Source organism: Azolla caroliniana, unplaced genomic scaffold (genome assembly GCF_043228905.1).
Source record: "Azolla caroliniana isolate FFs.n. ecotype wild unplaced genomic scaffold, voAzoCaro1.0.p SCAF_9, whole genome shotgun sequence".
NCBI lineage: Eukaryota > Viridiplantae > Streptophyta > Polypodiopsida > Salviniales > Salviniaceae > Azolla > Azolla caroliniana.
In genome coordinates this window covers 278713-294680 of record NW_028230444.1, presented here as the reverse complement: position 1 = coordinate 294680, position 15968 = coordinate 278713, and the positions used below count along the sequence as shown (strand labels likewise).

Below are 15968 nucleotides of genomic sequence, written 5' to 3'. Positions count from 1 at the left end.
TATATAGTTAAAATTGTCATCCTTTGGTAGGCCCCAACATTATCATTGTGAGTATTGAACTGTTTTTTCACTCCTTGGGTGCTCATCAAACAACTTGAACCTTAACTTTCTACAGTATACGAAGACTCGATAAAATATTGTGATGCAATGATAATCTAATATCATGATCCCTCATATATGTTCCTTGTTTCAACATACATTTTGAGGTAACATATTAAACTGGATACCTCATGGTAGTTGATGTACTTGGAGTCTTTGATGTAGCACAAAATTGACATAAATGGGGGAACTCACACAAGATATACGTTAACAAATATGGGATGTTACTATTGCAACATAAGACAATTTCAACAAATTACATTGTATGCAATTACCACAATAGAGACACTTTGATTGAACCCCTCCCTTGCCGATAATGTAGCTCGAACTAGAGGATGATTCTACTTGCAATCACACTTTTTTACTTATTCACCATGCTTTTAAATTCTCCAAAAAGCGAAGATTTTGTGTCTATATTGTAATGTTTGGGGTTTACTTTAACAGAAGCGATCACCATGTGGCTAAAAAACGATAGCATTCACAAGGATGTTGTGCACACACAAATATGTCTTAGAACTTAAAGACTATTTATTTACGCAAGCAAGCCATTCACTCAAGGCAATTTAGGTGAAGGGCCCAACCACAGAGCCTATGCTTTTTACAGATGCTTTGAAGTAGAGATGAAAAAGAAGGAGAAGGCATGCTTTAAAGTGTGAATGTACATTTACATCACGAGTTCTTAACATGTGGAAGCGGAAAGGTATTGCCATGGAAATTACCATGAGATCTACGGGAGGGAAAGGCATAGAAAGGTTATGACTTTGGAAGCCAATTTTGATTTGCCAATCAATATGAACATAAGACTTGACTAGCAATGGTTGGCAATTGCCCAACAATGCCGGGAAAGGGTATCAAAGTGAGCGGAGATTCTCAATGCATCATGAGACAGGTACTGAAATCGGGACATCTCATGGCAAGGGGGGCCGGGGGGAGAGGTGGGGCAAAATGAAATATAAAAGGCATATGATTAAAGTGGACATATGGGATTTTTCCTTGCTTCCAATGAGATGAGCAAGAGGTAGAGATAGGGGGAACGTTCGTCTCCTTCTTCTTCACGTGCCCTAATCCATCATCGTTCATGCATGCATGTCTTCATTCATTCATAGTTCAAATAAACGCTTTTACACATACATACATACGTACATACACACATATACATACATACATACATACATACATACATACATACATGCATATACATATGTATGTATATGTACATACATACATACACACACACATATACATACATACATACATACATATACTAAAACATATGCATATGCATATACGTACATACACACACTACATACATACATATCTTAACGCAGTTACGATAGGCTTTTTGCTTACTTTCTGTCGCTAATTCTAGTCCTAAACGTTTCCCCTCCCTTGTCTCTTCTCTTCTGTTCTTCTCTTCTTCTCTCATCGTCATCGTCATCGTCATCGTCTTGATTCACTGCGTGAAGAAACCGGTTTACATACATACATATGCATAATATATCAATGGAATGATTATATGAGCTTTTTGATTACTCCCTTCCCTGTCTCTAAATTAAGTCATAAATCTCTCTGTCTCTCAGACTGTATTTTGCTCATCATAATTCAGCATAATTCATCATCATCATCATCATCATCATCAGATGATAGATCCCTCCTCGATCCCAACACCATAGCTATGCATCCCCTCTTTACGCCGTTGCCTCCGCTTCTTTTATTCATCGTGGGATCTGTTACCCTTGTAAGCGTAGCACTGTTCAGCCTTAAGATCGATCCTCCCAATGGCTTCTCCTCTGATCGCACCATTACGGCTCCATCAGCATCTCCATCATTATCAGATCGTATGAACAAGCAAGATGATCATATTCGGTTCACAATCTTTATAGCGGTGCCCGCAACGCCATGGATGTTGAAGCACAGCAATAGAAACTCTAGTGACAGTGACGGCGATGAGACAGGCGAAGACAGAAACATCGTCCAAGCTCATGTTGGGTCATGGCTAGGCTTGATCCCCTCTGCCAACGTGGTTTTGTTGATGGGGAGGGATACTCTCCTCTCTGATGTATATATCAATGACACCAGAGTGACTGTTGAGACCAATATCGACCACAATTTTAGAGGGACCCCACAGGTGCACAGCATGTTCGCAAGGGCATCATCATCATCATCATCTCAACAATCACCATCGCCATCACCATCATCATCGCCATCGCCATCATCGTATCACACACACATCTCAGTGCTTGTCATGGATCCTGGCTTCCTAGTCAGCCAAGCCTTCTTAGACGGAGTGCATAAGACCCGTCTCATGCATCAACACTGGGTCTTGTTTAGCAGAAGACCGATTAATAGTGGTGGTGGTACACATGATGATGGTAAGGAGGAGGAGGATTCAGAGGATTCAGAGGATTCAGAGGAGGTGGAATACTGGGCATGGAATGATGACAATGACAGGACGAAGGATGTACCACTCTTCAGTAGTACTAGTACCCCCATGCCTCCTTTCTCGCATGTCGGGGGTACCTACGAGCATTGGATCATAGAGCATCTGCTCGAGTCGGGCGCGAGGGTCGTGGTCGATGCCAGCGAGGGCCGGCCACCGCCCGAGATTGCCGAGAGCCATACGAGTAGTTCCGCCGACTATAGATACTCTTCCTCCAACAGTAAGAGCAACTTGTGGGAGCTTTATATCAATGCCAAGCTCTCCGCGACATCTGCCGAGAAGAGATCTGTCGCCCCTTGGAAACTGATACGATGCGCGGAGCCGACACTCCACAATCTTTGCATGGTGGAACAACCAGAAGGAAAGAAGAAGAAGAAGAAGAAGAAGAAGAAGAAGACTACTTTGAGGGAGGCCAATGAGGAGGTACATGCGGGAGCTCGATTCCTTTCATCAGCCCTCCATCCATGGAAGAAGATGGGTCCGGGGATCCCGCACAGCCTCGATGAGCTCTTGCCCCAAGTGGCTGACAGCAACAAAGTGGTAGTCATGGTTGGCGGCACCTCCAACTACAAAGAGATGCTGCTTAGCTACATATGCCGGGTTCAGAGCTTGGGCGTGAAGTCGGTCCTCGTGGTCGCTTTCGACGAAGAGCTCTTCGAATTCGCCTACTTGCAAGGCTTGGCGGTTTACTTGGAAAGCTCGTCGGAGGATGTCCGCCCCGTCATCGGGGCTGATGGCCAATGCATATTCGCGTCTGAATGCTTTAAGCAGGTCTCGAAGCTCAAGTCGAGCTCCGTATTGAGGGTGCTCCGCAAGGGATACTCGGTGCTCTGGGGTGACATGGACATCTTCTGGTTCAAGAATCCCTTGCCCCAACTGCGCGCATTCGGGGCCGGCACATTGCCGATCCAGAGCGACGAGCCAGACGAACGGAAGCCGGAGAACAGCATTCGTGGCGCAAATTCGGGTTTCTACCTGGCGAGGTCGGACGAGAGGACGATTCGCGCGTTCCGCGCGATCGTGGGGCACGCCATGGGGACGGATATGACCGAGCAACCCAGCTTCTATGATGTCTTGTGTGGGGTCAATGGTGAGAAGAGGGTGGGCGAGAGGCAATGTAGCCTCGGAGACGATGGCGTGCGGACGATGTTCCTGAGCCATGAGGAATACCCGAATGGCCACGTGTTCGGGCATTGGGATGCATCGGACGTGTCGGCCTCATGCAAGCTCAAAGGGTGTGTCATACTTCACAACAACTACATACAAGGCAAGGGGAACAAGATGAAGCGATTCGTGGCGAACGGAATGTGGTTCTATGACATGGAGAATCGCATGTGCATCCATCCGTGGCATCCGATGAGCCCGACTCGGACGCCGCTCCCGCACTTCCGGGCTCACTTCCTACAAGCCCTCAATTTAACCATGTTATGATGATAAGTACTAAATATGGGCATGGACTATAGTATCATATGCCCCCCCCCCCCCAAAAAAAAAGCACATGTGTACTGCTAGTGTGTGTGTGTGTGTGTGTGTGTGTATGTCCCAGTTCATTTATACACAAACGCTAGTGGTTACCATTACATATATCATATATGTATATACATTCTCATTGTTACTACTTGACTTACCACAAGTCCATGTCACCATGGCAACACTAATACTAATACACACACACACATACACACACATGTGTGTGTTATTATGTATACCCTCATTTGTTATGTGGTTCACCAATTATATAGAAAAGTTCCTTACAACTTTATATCCTTGTTAATTGGCCAAGGATCTCTTTCGTCAACATGTAAGTCCAAGATGATCGTATTGGCCCATCTCGGTATTTGTATTTGCTCTTTCTTTTTAAAGACAGAGTGAAACACATTGACTGATATTTGTTCATTGAAAGAGTACAAAGAACAATTGATCACCACTAGGGCTGTACTTTGATAGTCACATTTACCCTTCACGTCTATCTATATATATTCAGTTTGACGGGTCTCCAACTTCAATATGCCATTCGTTTTTTTTTCCATCTGTTACTATAGAATCTGCCCTTCATTTTCACAATCTTTTGATGGAAGTACCCTTCATTTAGAAAAGATAACAAAGATAAAGTTATCTATACAAAAATGAAGTAACATATGAAAATTTATACAAGTGGCGTGAGATATTGAGAAGATAAAGTTTTTCTTCTTCTTTGTGTGCTTTAAACAAGTTACAACTATTGGAAATTGGAATGAACGATATGGAACATTCCGCCATTTCGATACAAGGATTTATTGGCTATCAATTTGTCAACTTCTCAGATCGCATTCCTTAATAAAAAAAATATTGAAGATCGTTGTATCATGCTAAAGCTCTTTCTTTGTAACTTCATGATGCAAGTTCAAGTGTTACGGAAACAACAACTTGTCACAATCCTTAATCTAAAATGTTAAAGTTGGTGTGTTGTGGTAAAGCTTTTTCTTTGTAACATGTAGGTGCAAGTTCAAGCGTCAAGGAATCAACAATTTCATTTAAAGTCGATTTTAAAAAAGTTTATATTTCCAGTTTGAAAAACTATTGTCTCTCACAATATGGGTTCCCTAATGGCTTTTCTAGAGTTGGAGGGTTGAAAATAAAACCATTCCACATCTACTTGGCTTCAAAAAAGTAGCTAACTTTGAGGCAAGATTGTAGAGAAACAATTTCTCTTGACTATTCCACATTAACTTCTTGAGAACTCTAATTGTGTGAAACGCATGCTTCTCTAGTACGTATTATTGATTGATACAATGCAAATGCATAGAGGTAGATGTGTTAGATTATCAATTATAGTCAATTTATGGAAGCAAAAATAATGCATGTTTCGAGGTTTAGACAATTATCTAGTTCTAGGTTTCTATGAATGTTCTTAGGCATTTTTTGCTTTATTGTGATACATTTGTATCTTAATGTCAATATAATTGTGGAGTTTCCATTTCTTCGTTGGAGTAATATGCAAGGATCTAGACCTTAGCACTCTAGTTATATTAGATTTAAGTTGAATATTCTATTTCTCCTATACATTCCTAATTTGAGTTATATGTAGATCACGTATGCGTGGCATCAATGGAGCAATTCAAGTCCTCAAAATCATGTGCAATAATTGTTCACTATTCTCTTTCTATTCCTCTATCATTTCTATAATGGAAATCTTGTACCAACCAAGACCCCCACACATAAACAAGTTAACCGTACCAAACTAAAATACTCACGAGTGCTAGATAGGTAGGTGCTTATAAATTGAATGAAAAATAGAATATGTACTTGATTCCTAGAGAACCCACATAACGGGGGAGATTTCAAAATATATGTTGAAATCACGATTAGAGGGTTTCAATATAGTAACCCTTGAGAAATTGCACTAGCCATTGAGCCAATCAACTTCATGGAAATGTCATCATTAGTTGCCATAATTATATCAATTCAATAAAATACAATTTGAAGATTGGTTAACAAAACTCTTACATTGTGAGACAAATCTATCAAATTGTTTATTTATTTGCATAACTTCGTAATGTATGCTTCCTAAAGTATGTCAAATACGTGCCCATGTCGACACCATTTTCTCTTTACTATGTTTGTAGCACTTCCAAATGCATGATTTCTATGTGTCAAATACGTGCCCTATGTCGAAACCATTTTTCTATTTCTATATTTGTAGCTTAGCAATAATGTCAATTGTTGATGTTTTTTTAATACATACTAGTGTATATTCTATGAATATACAAGATATAATAAGCTCTTGACTGAAAAACCATTACAGCAAGGGTATGCTAAGTTACTCGAAAATGGTATGGAATGTAAATCCCATGAGAAAATTTTGGCTTAGAAGCATGTTATAACATAAGCTATAAACTTGCTCCTTCTAAACTTGAGTTGGTTCCACCGTAATGAGATGACACGACCTTCCCAAATGTGTTCTCAAACTTACGTTCAAAGCTAAAGATTATTAATTTGCAATATTCTTTACAAATAATCAACGTTGAAACATTCTCTTGATGCACTTATACTCAACCCTTAATGCATTTAACTACAAAATATTACAACATTGCAAAATCTAGAGTGCAATAACAACTCAAACCAAGACACTCAAAAGAAGAATTGCACATTATATTCTACATGTAGTACTGGATATGAAGACATGCCTCGATTAGTTAAAGGGATATCAAATAATATTCATAGTTGTAACCAAGAAAAGATGTTAGATGTAATTAGAGCAAGATATAAAATAATACGTGTCTCAACGTACGAATTGGTCATATGTGGCTCATATAAAATGGTTCAAGATGACAATTTCCAAACGTGTCAAATTCCACTAATCATGTAATGATAACTTAAAAATACTCTTTCAAAACAAAATGTTCAAATTTCAAAACGATGGTATCCATTAGACTTTCAATTCTAAAACTTCACAATCTTGACTCGACTTTGAACTTTCGGTGTTTATCCTGATTATGTCTTCATTTTGGATTAAATCTAAGACAATTGAAATTTGTTTCCCACTCATTCAACATATTCGTTTGAATGGTCTAGTTTGATCAAGTTAATATGAACACTAGTTCTTAACATTGCTTTTCTTCCAAAAACTTAGATAGAAGGCAAGCTAGACTAAAGGCACATAATTTGTAGTCAAACAAAACCAACAAACACAACAAACACAACACATACCCAATGTTGTTAAAGCTAGCCATTTTTTGGCCCATCTTTTTCGTGACAAAACTAGTGCAGACAAATCCTATGTCAAATAAACCAAAGCAAGCATGTATTCAACGTTGTTCATAATATTTCTTCTGACAATAACTTTACATTACTGAACTACTGTTTTTAGACAAACAAAACAAAGTGTACACATACTTAACGTTGTTTGCAATATTCGTTTTGCCCAATAATTTCCATGCGAAGTGTTGAGCACTCAATACTTAGTCAAACAAAACAAAGTATGGCCAAAATCAAAATTGTTCACGATAGTTATTGTTTTCATTTTGGAGATCTTGTCGGCTCTAGGTTTTGTATCTTGTTTTCTAGCCATTGGATTCAAACTAAACAAACAAACAAATGGAAAAATTATCAATAATAATTTATGCAAATAAGTTATGAGTAACCATAAGCTAATCTTATATGGTTCATGCTCGATGTAGTAGTATGGTGACACTTACACGATGTTTGGGCCTTTGTCCCATTGCTCAATAGCTATTACATGTACTTGGCAAATGAAAATGTTATGTTCAATGGAGATTAAGATTGATACCCATATGAGACAAATGAATATTGCTTTGGAAACTATTGGCGAAGAACAATCCAACATTAAATTGGATGCATTTTACTATATAATTTCTATGATAAAAGAATGTTTCGAAGAAGCAATAGAGAAGGGTTCACACTATTAAATGACACACACTTTTCGTGTGATAAAATTTCGAGCGAAAAAGACATAAAGGGTGCTCAAATATCTACATATTAAAATATTTAGTGAAGGTGAGCACATCTTACCTAAAATCTTGAGGGGAATTTCTTTAGGTGAGTAAGTGTTATGTGAGCTTCTTAATTGAATGGTGAGCTGGTCTCTCTGATGGCGACCTTTTAACACATTGATGAGATATATAAAGTTTGATTTTCCTTCTCCATGACCCTTGAACTTGACTAACGTATACATAATATGTGGATGATAAACATATGACCCATCCATGATGTTAAACTAAAACTTCACATTGTATAACATCCAAATTCCATTCTTAGGTGTGTAGTGTCCCCAATGTTCATGGCTAGTTTTGTATTAACGAGCTCATCCAAATGATAATAACGAAAATTATATATTAAACTTAGCATATTAAAAGCTCACATTAATGGTGAGCTCATCCAAATTATATATCAAAGTTCACATATTAAAAAACTCATCACATTTCAAATGTAATAAGATACACAAAAGCTTCTAAGTCTAGCTTAACATGAGTAAAAATCATCCAAATTAAACTGTCAAAGATTTATAGTAACATAGTGAGTCGAAGTGGAGTTTTATGCACCAACAAACCACATGCATATTGTCAAGAGGATGGGGCATAGTTGTGTAGTGAATAAAGCTAGTAGAGTTAGTAAGCATATACATCTACAATGACACACTAGTTGAATGGGGCTAAGGTGATTGTTGCATTTCAAGCCATTGTTATATATATATTTGGTTGTTTCAAAGCACATGAGAATATCTCGAATGTTTTATCCATCTACTATAATCACAATTTTCTTCACGATTCATATGACTAAGAGTAGGATTATGTAGGTATTTTTCATTGAGAAAAATAATACTCTTGGAAAAGTCAAACATGTCATACGATGACTAGGACAAATTTGAACTAGTTCAAGGTTATATGTATGTATTTGAGAGGTAATAACGACGGACGCTTCCTCAAGAATTAGTTACTATTGGAATTAAATGGATTTGCAAGAACTGATGAAAATCTATACATACCCTTGGAGTAAAAACATGGTGAAGGATATGGATTGATTATACCCAAAGGAATGGAACACCACGTGTCCTTCTATGTTGAGTTAATTAACAACATTGTCTATATCCTTAACCGAAGTTCACATGGAATGTTGTTGTGTAAACGTGCGTGCTTGTTACTTAAGTACGACAATTCCGTGAGAGAAGACCTAGAACCCTTCGTGGGTAGGGCTCGTGTAATTCCCCCCTTTTGAGAAATATCTCTTTTGAGGATTTCGATTTGGGGAATCTTGGTTTGAAGAAACTTGGTTCTAGGAAATCATGCTCAAGGAAGCATGGTTCAAGGAAACTTGGTTTGAGAAATTCTTGGCTCAAGGAAATCTTGCTTACAAGAATTCTCTACCTTGAGGGTACATGTTTTCATCTACATTGAGAATCAACCTCCCTCACTCTCTTACCCTCCACTCCAAATGGTTACATAAGGATAAGGGGGATTAAGACTAATTACCTAACTCTTAGATTAAGAAATCACGCACCAATTTGTTTTCAAAATATTCCTTTTTCTGAACAAGGCGGGACAACTCCCAAAACAAGTTACTAGAGAGAGGGAGAGATTTGCTATGCTCCTTAGAGCTGAAATGGTGAATCAAAGAATGAGTTACAAATGCGGGATGATCCTCATTATATAGGCAAAAGATGGCCTATGAGACTACCCGTTGGGACTCAGCCCCTTGGTGAGTCACAATTCAGATTGGGAATGTGTCCTAGTTGGGACAGGGGACAAAACAGAGACACCACACCATTGTGCATGTGTCTATGGAATAAAGCCACCTAAATATTGATGTATAGCCACGTAATAATAGAAATAATCTACATCAAGGAGAAGAACTTGAGGAAGATATGGTGCAATCGATGTATAACTACCTAAAAAGACAATTATGATACACCGTCCACATCTGCCATATGCCAAATGTACAATCACTCTACGAACATGTACATCAACATCGCTTGTGAGAGAGCCCATATGTTACCATCTCATCAATGAACATTCATGATATTGTTTAGAGGTCGCGGATGTGCAAACCCAAAACAACTAAGATAAGGTACGAATTGAGGTTACAAAATGAAGTTTCAAAATGTGTCATTATTATAGCTGAGGACCAATGATTTCAATTCTATTGATTTTTGTGTAGTCAATTGCATTGCTTTAGTGCAAAGTATGTATATTGTGTCCTATGCTAAGCTTATCCAACAATTCACAACCAACAATGGTTCGGTTCGGTTTGGTTCGCGACCAAATCATATCGAACCACGGAACCTATAATTGCAATGTTAAAACCAAATTGGTGGCGGGATTTCCAAGCTCAAACCAAACAACTCAAGAGATTTACAAAGCATTAAGTTGTTGAGCAATGGTTCCTGATTCCATTTTGGTACAAAGTGTTAAGCCGTTACACAATGGTTTCCGGGTTCCATTTGGTTCAAATCAAATTGTCACTACCTTTACACTCAGAATTTTTGAAAGTTTTATTTTTTATTAACAAATGCTTTCATATTTTTAAAAAACCACTTAAATTCATTAAACTGTTAAATAATAGATCAACTAGATACTTCATATTGAAATACCACTTAATTTCTGAAATGATTTAAAGTTTAAACCACTAACCAAATATGGAGCATAAAAAACATTAAAATTTATGTAAACTTAAAGATTTTGGAAAATACAGAGAATCATGTGATAAACATGGATAAGAGAGAAAAAGAATGAATCTACAATGTTCAAACTGTAAATCCAAAACCCTAAATTGAGAAAAGAGAAAATATTGAACCTCAAATGTAATAACTTATTATATTAATAGGCTTTTAAGTTCTTAACCAATACTTTATGAAATTATTTATATTTAATACATATTTGAAAAAAATGCTAAAGTAACCGAACATATAGAGGTTCAAACTGAATCAAATTGAACCGTTTACGTCATGAAATCATTAAGCCATTAAACTAGTTACATGTGGTTTGTGTAATTTAATTAGGCTCAAAACAAATTGTTGTCGATTGCTACTAACAACTTATAATGGAACTTGCATACTAATTCGAGCATCTCCTCCCTAATAATCATTTATTGTAACTCAAATTTCAAGATCATGTCCCATGGGCCATGTAACTTTGAGATCAAACTACATTTATATTTTGCATATTGGTCATATTATTGTCTCTAATTTGTCCTTGTTGTGGAATCACAGGGTTAGAGTTTGTCTAAATATGTTGTTATTGGCTTATTGTACACTTGCTAGAGCACTTGGTCGAATTTACTATGGCCTATTGTACACTTACTAGAGCACTTGGTTTAATTGACCATGACCTATTGTCCACTTGCTACAACACTTGGTTGAATAAACCATGTTTTGATTGCAAAAGTTCTTTTAATGTCTTTGGGGAACATCCTCTCTTTTGATACACAATGCGCAATTGTGTGCATTCCATGGTGTAATCCCACTTATGTACGGTGAGATTCACCTCCCAATCATGCTCATAGGTGATTCAACAATAGAAGTTTGGCACGGCAAATGCTAAGCTACAAGTGACACCTCTTTCTTACCAATAAAGCGATATTCTTGACCCCTATATCCTAAACTTCAAGCCACTATGCGTCGTGGTAATTAGTTAGTAAGAGAATTTTGATAACCCCCCCAAATACTTTTTTGCCAGCTTATAATTGACAAGATTATGCATTTGCTTGTCATCACCAACATGTGAACACAATAGTTATTTGTAATACAATGAATTTGAAATTAGCAAATCATGAGGAGAGGAAAAAATCTTTAATGCTTTTAATGGAACATGTCGCATTATGTGCATCGCCTCTAGTTTGCTTACAATGGCTTTGCCCTTATGTATTATTATTTATCCAACTAAATATTTCTAGGGATGCAACCCCATAAGAATAAAATCAAAACGTTGTTTTAACTACATTTTCATATTGTCTTGGAATGAAATATCTATAACAAATGTCATTTGGTTTTTTAGCAATTCAGTCCAAAGGAGATATTTTGTTAAGTTTACCCTATTGGCTAGGTTTGTCTTCCACTAAATAATTATCCCATAGTCTAGGTTTTGTCTTCTACTAACATAGTTTCTTTCTCAAGATCATATTTGACTTTTTTGGGACCCCATGAGCACAATATCACATGCATAAACAATGCACAATGATATTCAAAATTTGTACAAGCAATGTTGTAGCATCTCTTCAGAGAAATTGGCCCTAAACCCTAAACCCTAATGGATTGCCAAATTACATGTTTATTTGTACCCTATAATAAAATGGGCAATTTCTAAAAAGTCGTATACAAAAATTTTGGATCCTTATTTGAATGTAGTGTTTTTATCAGCATTGGTTTTTTGGCATTCAATCTTTAATTTTGGATCCTTATTTGAATGTAATGTTTTTATCAGCATTGGTTTTTTGGCATTCAATCTTTATGTGTTCGTCATGAGCAGCCAAAGTTTGAGAGAATTACTTCTCTTTTTTCCCTCTAAATTCCACACAAGTATACACCCAGGGGCAGATGTATATTCTTATTTATTTCATTTACAATGCTGTCTTGACAAGAATGGTCGGGTATCAAGAACAGAGCATATCCTATAAGCTCCAGCACACAATACAAAAGATGTTTTCCATTTAGTATATGGCATCAGCAAGCAAATCATTCACATCAAGTAAATGCATGTTCCAAGCATAAGGTGATAAATTTCACTCCGTGTTATAATATGGAGGGAGAGCCACGATAATCCAAATTTACTTGCCAATATATTGGCTCACAGGAGCCTTTTTTTTTTACTTTTCTCACGTAACGTCATTACATAGAATTTGCATACATTGAAGCTTTGGACCAAATACACATGTATTGGAAATATGAAGCGATGCATCAGTGCACATATATTTCCTAAATCTGGATTTTGATGCGTAAGAGCAGCTCAAAATATTTTCCCAGTTGCTCCAAAGGACATAGCAATCTGCATACTATTGTCACAATGGCAAACATGCAGTGCAAAGAATTTCGCGAGCTGATGCCCAACATTCCATAAAACAAGAGATTTCCCTGCTGGAATGAGCAGAGTGGAAGGAGCTTGGATTGTGTCATTAGAAGGAAGTAATTGTAAAAGCTGTCCCTCCACCACAAAGACTATGACATCACAATTCTCAGAATTATCGGGGTCATAAGCTTGACCAGTCACCAATGAAATGGTTTGCCCTCCAGTAGGATGGGTCAAATAACATTCGAAAGACGGTATATCGTTCTCGAACTTTGTGTGACCATTCTTGAACTCTCTTATACTAGTATTCTTTTTGTCATAACCAACCCATGAAAATGAAAGAAAGGACGTTTCCTTTCCTAAAGGCATGAACGCATGAGTCAAGTCTCTCAATAGTAGCACTGCACTACCTGGTCTAAGCTCCAACAGTTCCCAATGACGAAGTTTCCCATCATTACATGATCTGAAATATCGCATCCCATGTCGTGACACTACTAATGCTTGTTTACCATCACCAAAAACCCTATCGAAATCGACCTGCAGATTTTTCTCTGACAGAAGAAATTGTTCTATTCTACCCATTTCAATTAGCGAGGTTCTGATTTCCCCTACTTGCCGAAACATCCAAACACTATGCTCATGCCATCCTACTTGCCGAGTACTGGAATCTATGAATATCTCAACTTCAGGTGATTCTTCTAAGAGATCACTATGGTTGCTCAGTACAAGTTTGGTTCCCAATGGTTTGCTTGTATCCTCATTTTCAAAGTCGATGTTCAACCTTAGTGTTTCATCCTTTGCTAATGAGTGGCGAACATCATTTGGAGCACTTAGATTATTTGTAAGATTCCCTGATACTAAGAGAACTGGTGGCATATAAAGAGAATGGCTAATCCCATGTATTCCCCATACATGATTTCCCAAATGTCTCACCTTGCAATCGGATGAAACAAAATGCATAAGCAAGCCTTCATCATCATCATCATCATCATTCAACCCTGCACCTATACGATAGATTGTTCCTCCATGAAAAAGCACACCATATCCTTTTTGACCCATCAAGTTCTCGAACCGAACATCGGCATCCCTTACGATCCTCTTTACTCTCGCAGTGAAAAACTGTCATAGAGCACTTGTATGAAATTACTGTTTGACCAAATTGAGTAAACGAAATTTTGAGAAGTATCAAGGGTTAAGACTTTTAATGTTCAGAGATATGCATTGACATGGTTAAGAATAATGAAATTTATATAATTTTGAAAGAAATCAACCATTACATTTTTTAGCATGTAAGAAATGAATGCTGAAGTAAACATCCACCTTATAATGAACAATTTCTTGACCAAACTTTCCTATATATCTATATAGCCATCTATATTTATTTCTATCTCTATGTCTATATATATCTATGTCAAAATAGTTTGTGCTGAGAACTTATAAATATATCATTTTGTGAAACATCAGCATGCTTTTATAGTATCTAAGCTCAGATGCAAATGTAATCAATATGCCATTATTATGGACCCCCCTCCTACAAGGACAATATGTAATTCCCTAAAATTACATTAACTATGTTTTATTGTTTTATACCTTTTCAAGGATGGTTAGTTGCTCTTTCTCTGCCGTACTTCTTGATGATTCTTTTTCAAACTGGTGCAAAATTTTCAACATGATCTGCGACATTCGTTCGGTGACTTTATTTGATTGGCTGATAAGTTGAACAGTGCGTCCCAAAATGAAATTCATGGATTTCTCACAACCTAAACTCTCCAAGTCTTTATGAAATGTCTCCATAGGATCATTCCTACCTTTCCAAACTTTCATACCATAGAGCAACACATTTGGTCCAATAGCTTCTTCAACAATCTAACAAATGTGTACAAGGAAGAATTTTGAAAAATCAACACAAAAAGAAAAGAGGAAAATACCAAAATATCTGTTTGTCGTAGTAAATTCTAGAATTTTTGAAATGTATTTCCTTGTATTAGAAGTGACATTCCTGTAATTTTGAAAACTTAGGGGGTTCTTTGGTGAGGTTTTAAAGAATCAAAGAACCAAAGAGAAACTAGATGTGAAGACATAGCACTCTTACTTGTATAATCTTCTCATGCTTAGCCAAGAGATAGCATTCCGGTAGCCAAATAAAACAGGATTTGTCCCAAGGTTGCATAAGACCTGTTCTTTCAAAAGTTCCCTTCATTGAAGTTCTGAATTCCCTCCAATCTTCATTGATTTTCTTCAGCAGTTCGAGCTCACTATCATCAAACGCTTTAAAGGGCCCATGGAACCTTATAACATTTGTGTCTTGAGGTATCACAATCTCAGGAGAGGAAGAAAGAAGAAAGAAAGCTATAGGAAATATCCAAATAAGCTGACAGAAAAGTAAAGCTAGGAAATTGCTCCTCCTCCTCCTCCTCCTTCTGTTCTCTGCTTCTTCTGATAGAGGTGGCATCGTCACATTTTCATGAGATCAAGAAACGAACAATCGAGTTCTCATCAGATCAAGAAGTGAAAACGTAATTTCAGCTGTTCTTTCTTTCATCAAATCAAGAAGTGGAAATTTTCTTCATCTTTTCTCTCTCATAAGATAAAGAAGTAGAAACGCTAACTATTTCTGCATATTTTCCTTCCTCATCAAACCAAGAAGTGAAAATTATGAGCGATTTCTTCGTCTTTTCCCTTTTCTCAATAGATCCAACAGTGTAAAACTTTGAGCTGTTTCGTCATCTTCTTCTTTATGTTTCTCTCATCAGATCAAAAAGTGGGAAAAAACCAAGAATTTTTTTATCTTCTCTTTTCCTTAGCAGATCAGGAGGTAACGACATTGGGATTTCCGTTCTTTTCTCTTTCATTCTAAATTATGAATCCTGAGAGAAGGTGACAGGCGGGCGTCTAGCTTATGTTCATGATTTTCAAGATTAACCCTCTCCATT

The 15968-nt window shown here is 37.3% G+C and overlaps 2 protein-coding genes across 2 annotated transcripts; one reads left to right on the top strand and one right to left on the bottom strand.

Annotated features, from left to right (window-relative positions):
- Positions 1–1600: 1600 nt before the first annotated feature.
- Positions 1601–4018, top strand: LOC147859678 (beta-arabinofuranosyltransferase RAY1-like). Its single transcript, XM_087324877.1, has one exon. It carries the CDS (start codon positions 1616–1618, stop codon positions 3968–3970), a length of 2355 nt encoding a protein of 784 aa, XP_087181003.1. The 5' UTR covers positions 1601–1615; the 3' UTR covers positions 3971–4018.
- Positions 4019–12889: 8871 nt separating this feature from the next.
- Positions 12890–15538, bottom strand: LOC147859677 (uncharacterized). The gene is made up of 3 exons (XM_087325148.1): positions 15128–15538; positions 14626–14901; positions 12890–14154 (listed from the first exon to the last, which is right to left on the bottom strand). Exons 1-3 carry the CDS (start codon positions 15485–15487, stop codon positions 12976–12978), a joined length of 1815 nt encoding a protein of 604 aa, XP_087181274.1. The 5' UTR covers positions 15488–15538; the 3' UTR covers positions 12890–12975.
- Positions 15539–15968: the final 430 nt, after the last annotated feature.

Excerpts from the sequence above, each read along its gene's own strand:
- LOC147859678 (XM_087324877.1), top strand. The coding sequence starts at position 1,616 with ATGAGCTTTTTGATTACTCCCTTCCCTGTCTCTAAATTAAGTCATAAA.
- LOC147859677 (XM_087325148.1), bottom strand. The coding sequence starts at position 15,487 with ATGCCACCTCTATCAGAAGAAGCAGAGAACAGAAGGAGGAGGAGGAGG. Across the intron at positions 14,902-15,127 it reads AGCATGAGAAGATTATACAA|ATTGTTGAAGAAGCTATTGG; the intron begins GTAAGAGTGCTA and ends CACATTTGTTAG. Across the intron at positions 14,155-14,625 it reads AACTAACCATCCTTGAAAAG|TTTTTCACTGCGAGAGTAAA; the intron begins GTATAAAACAAT and ends GCTCTATGACAG.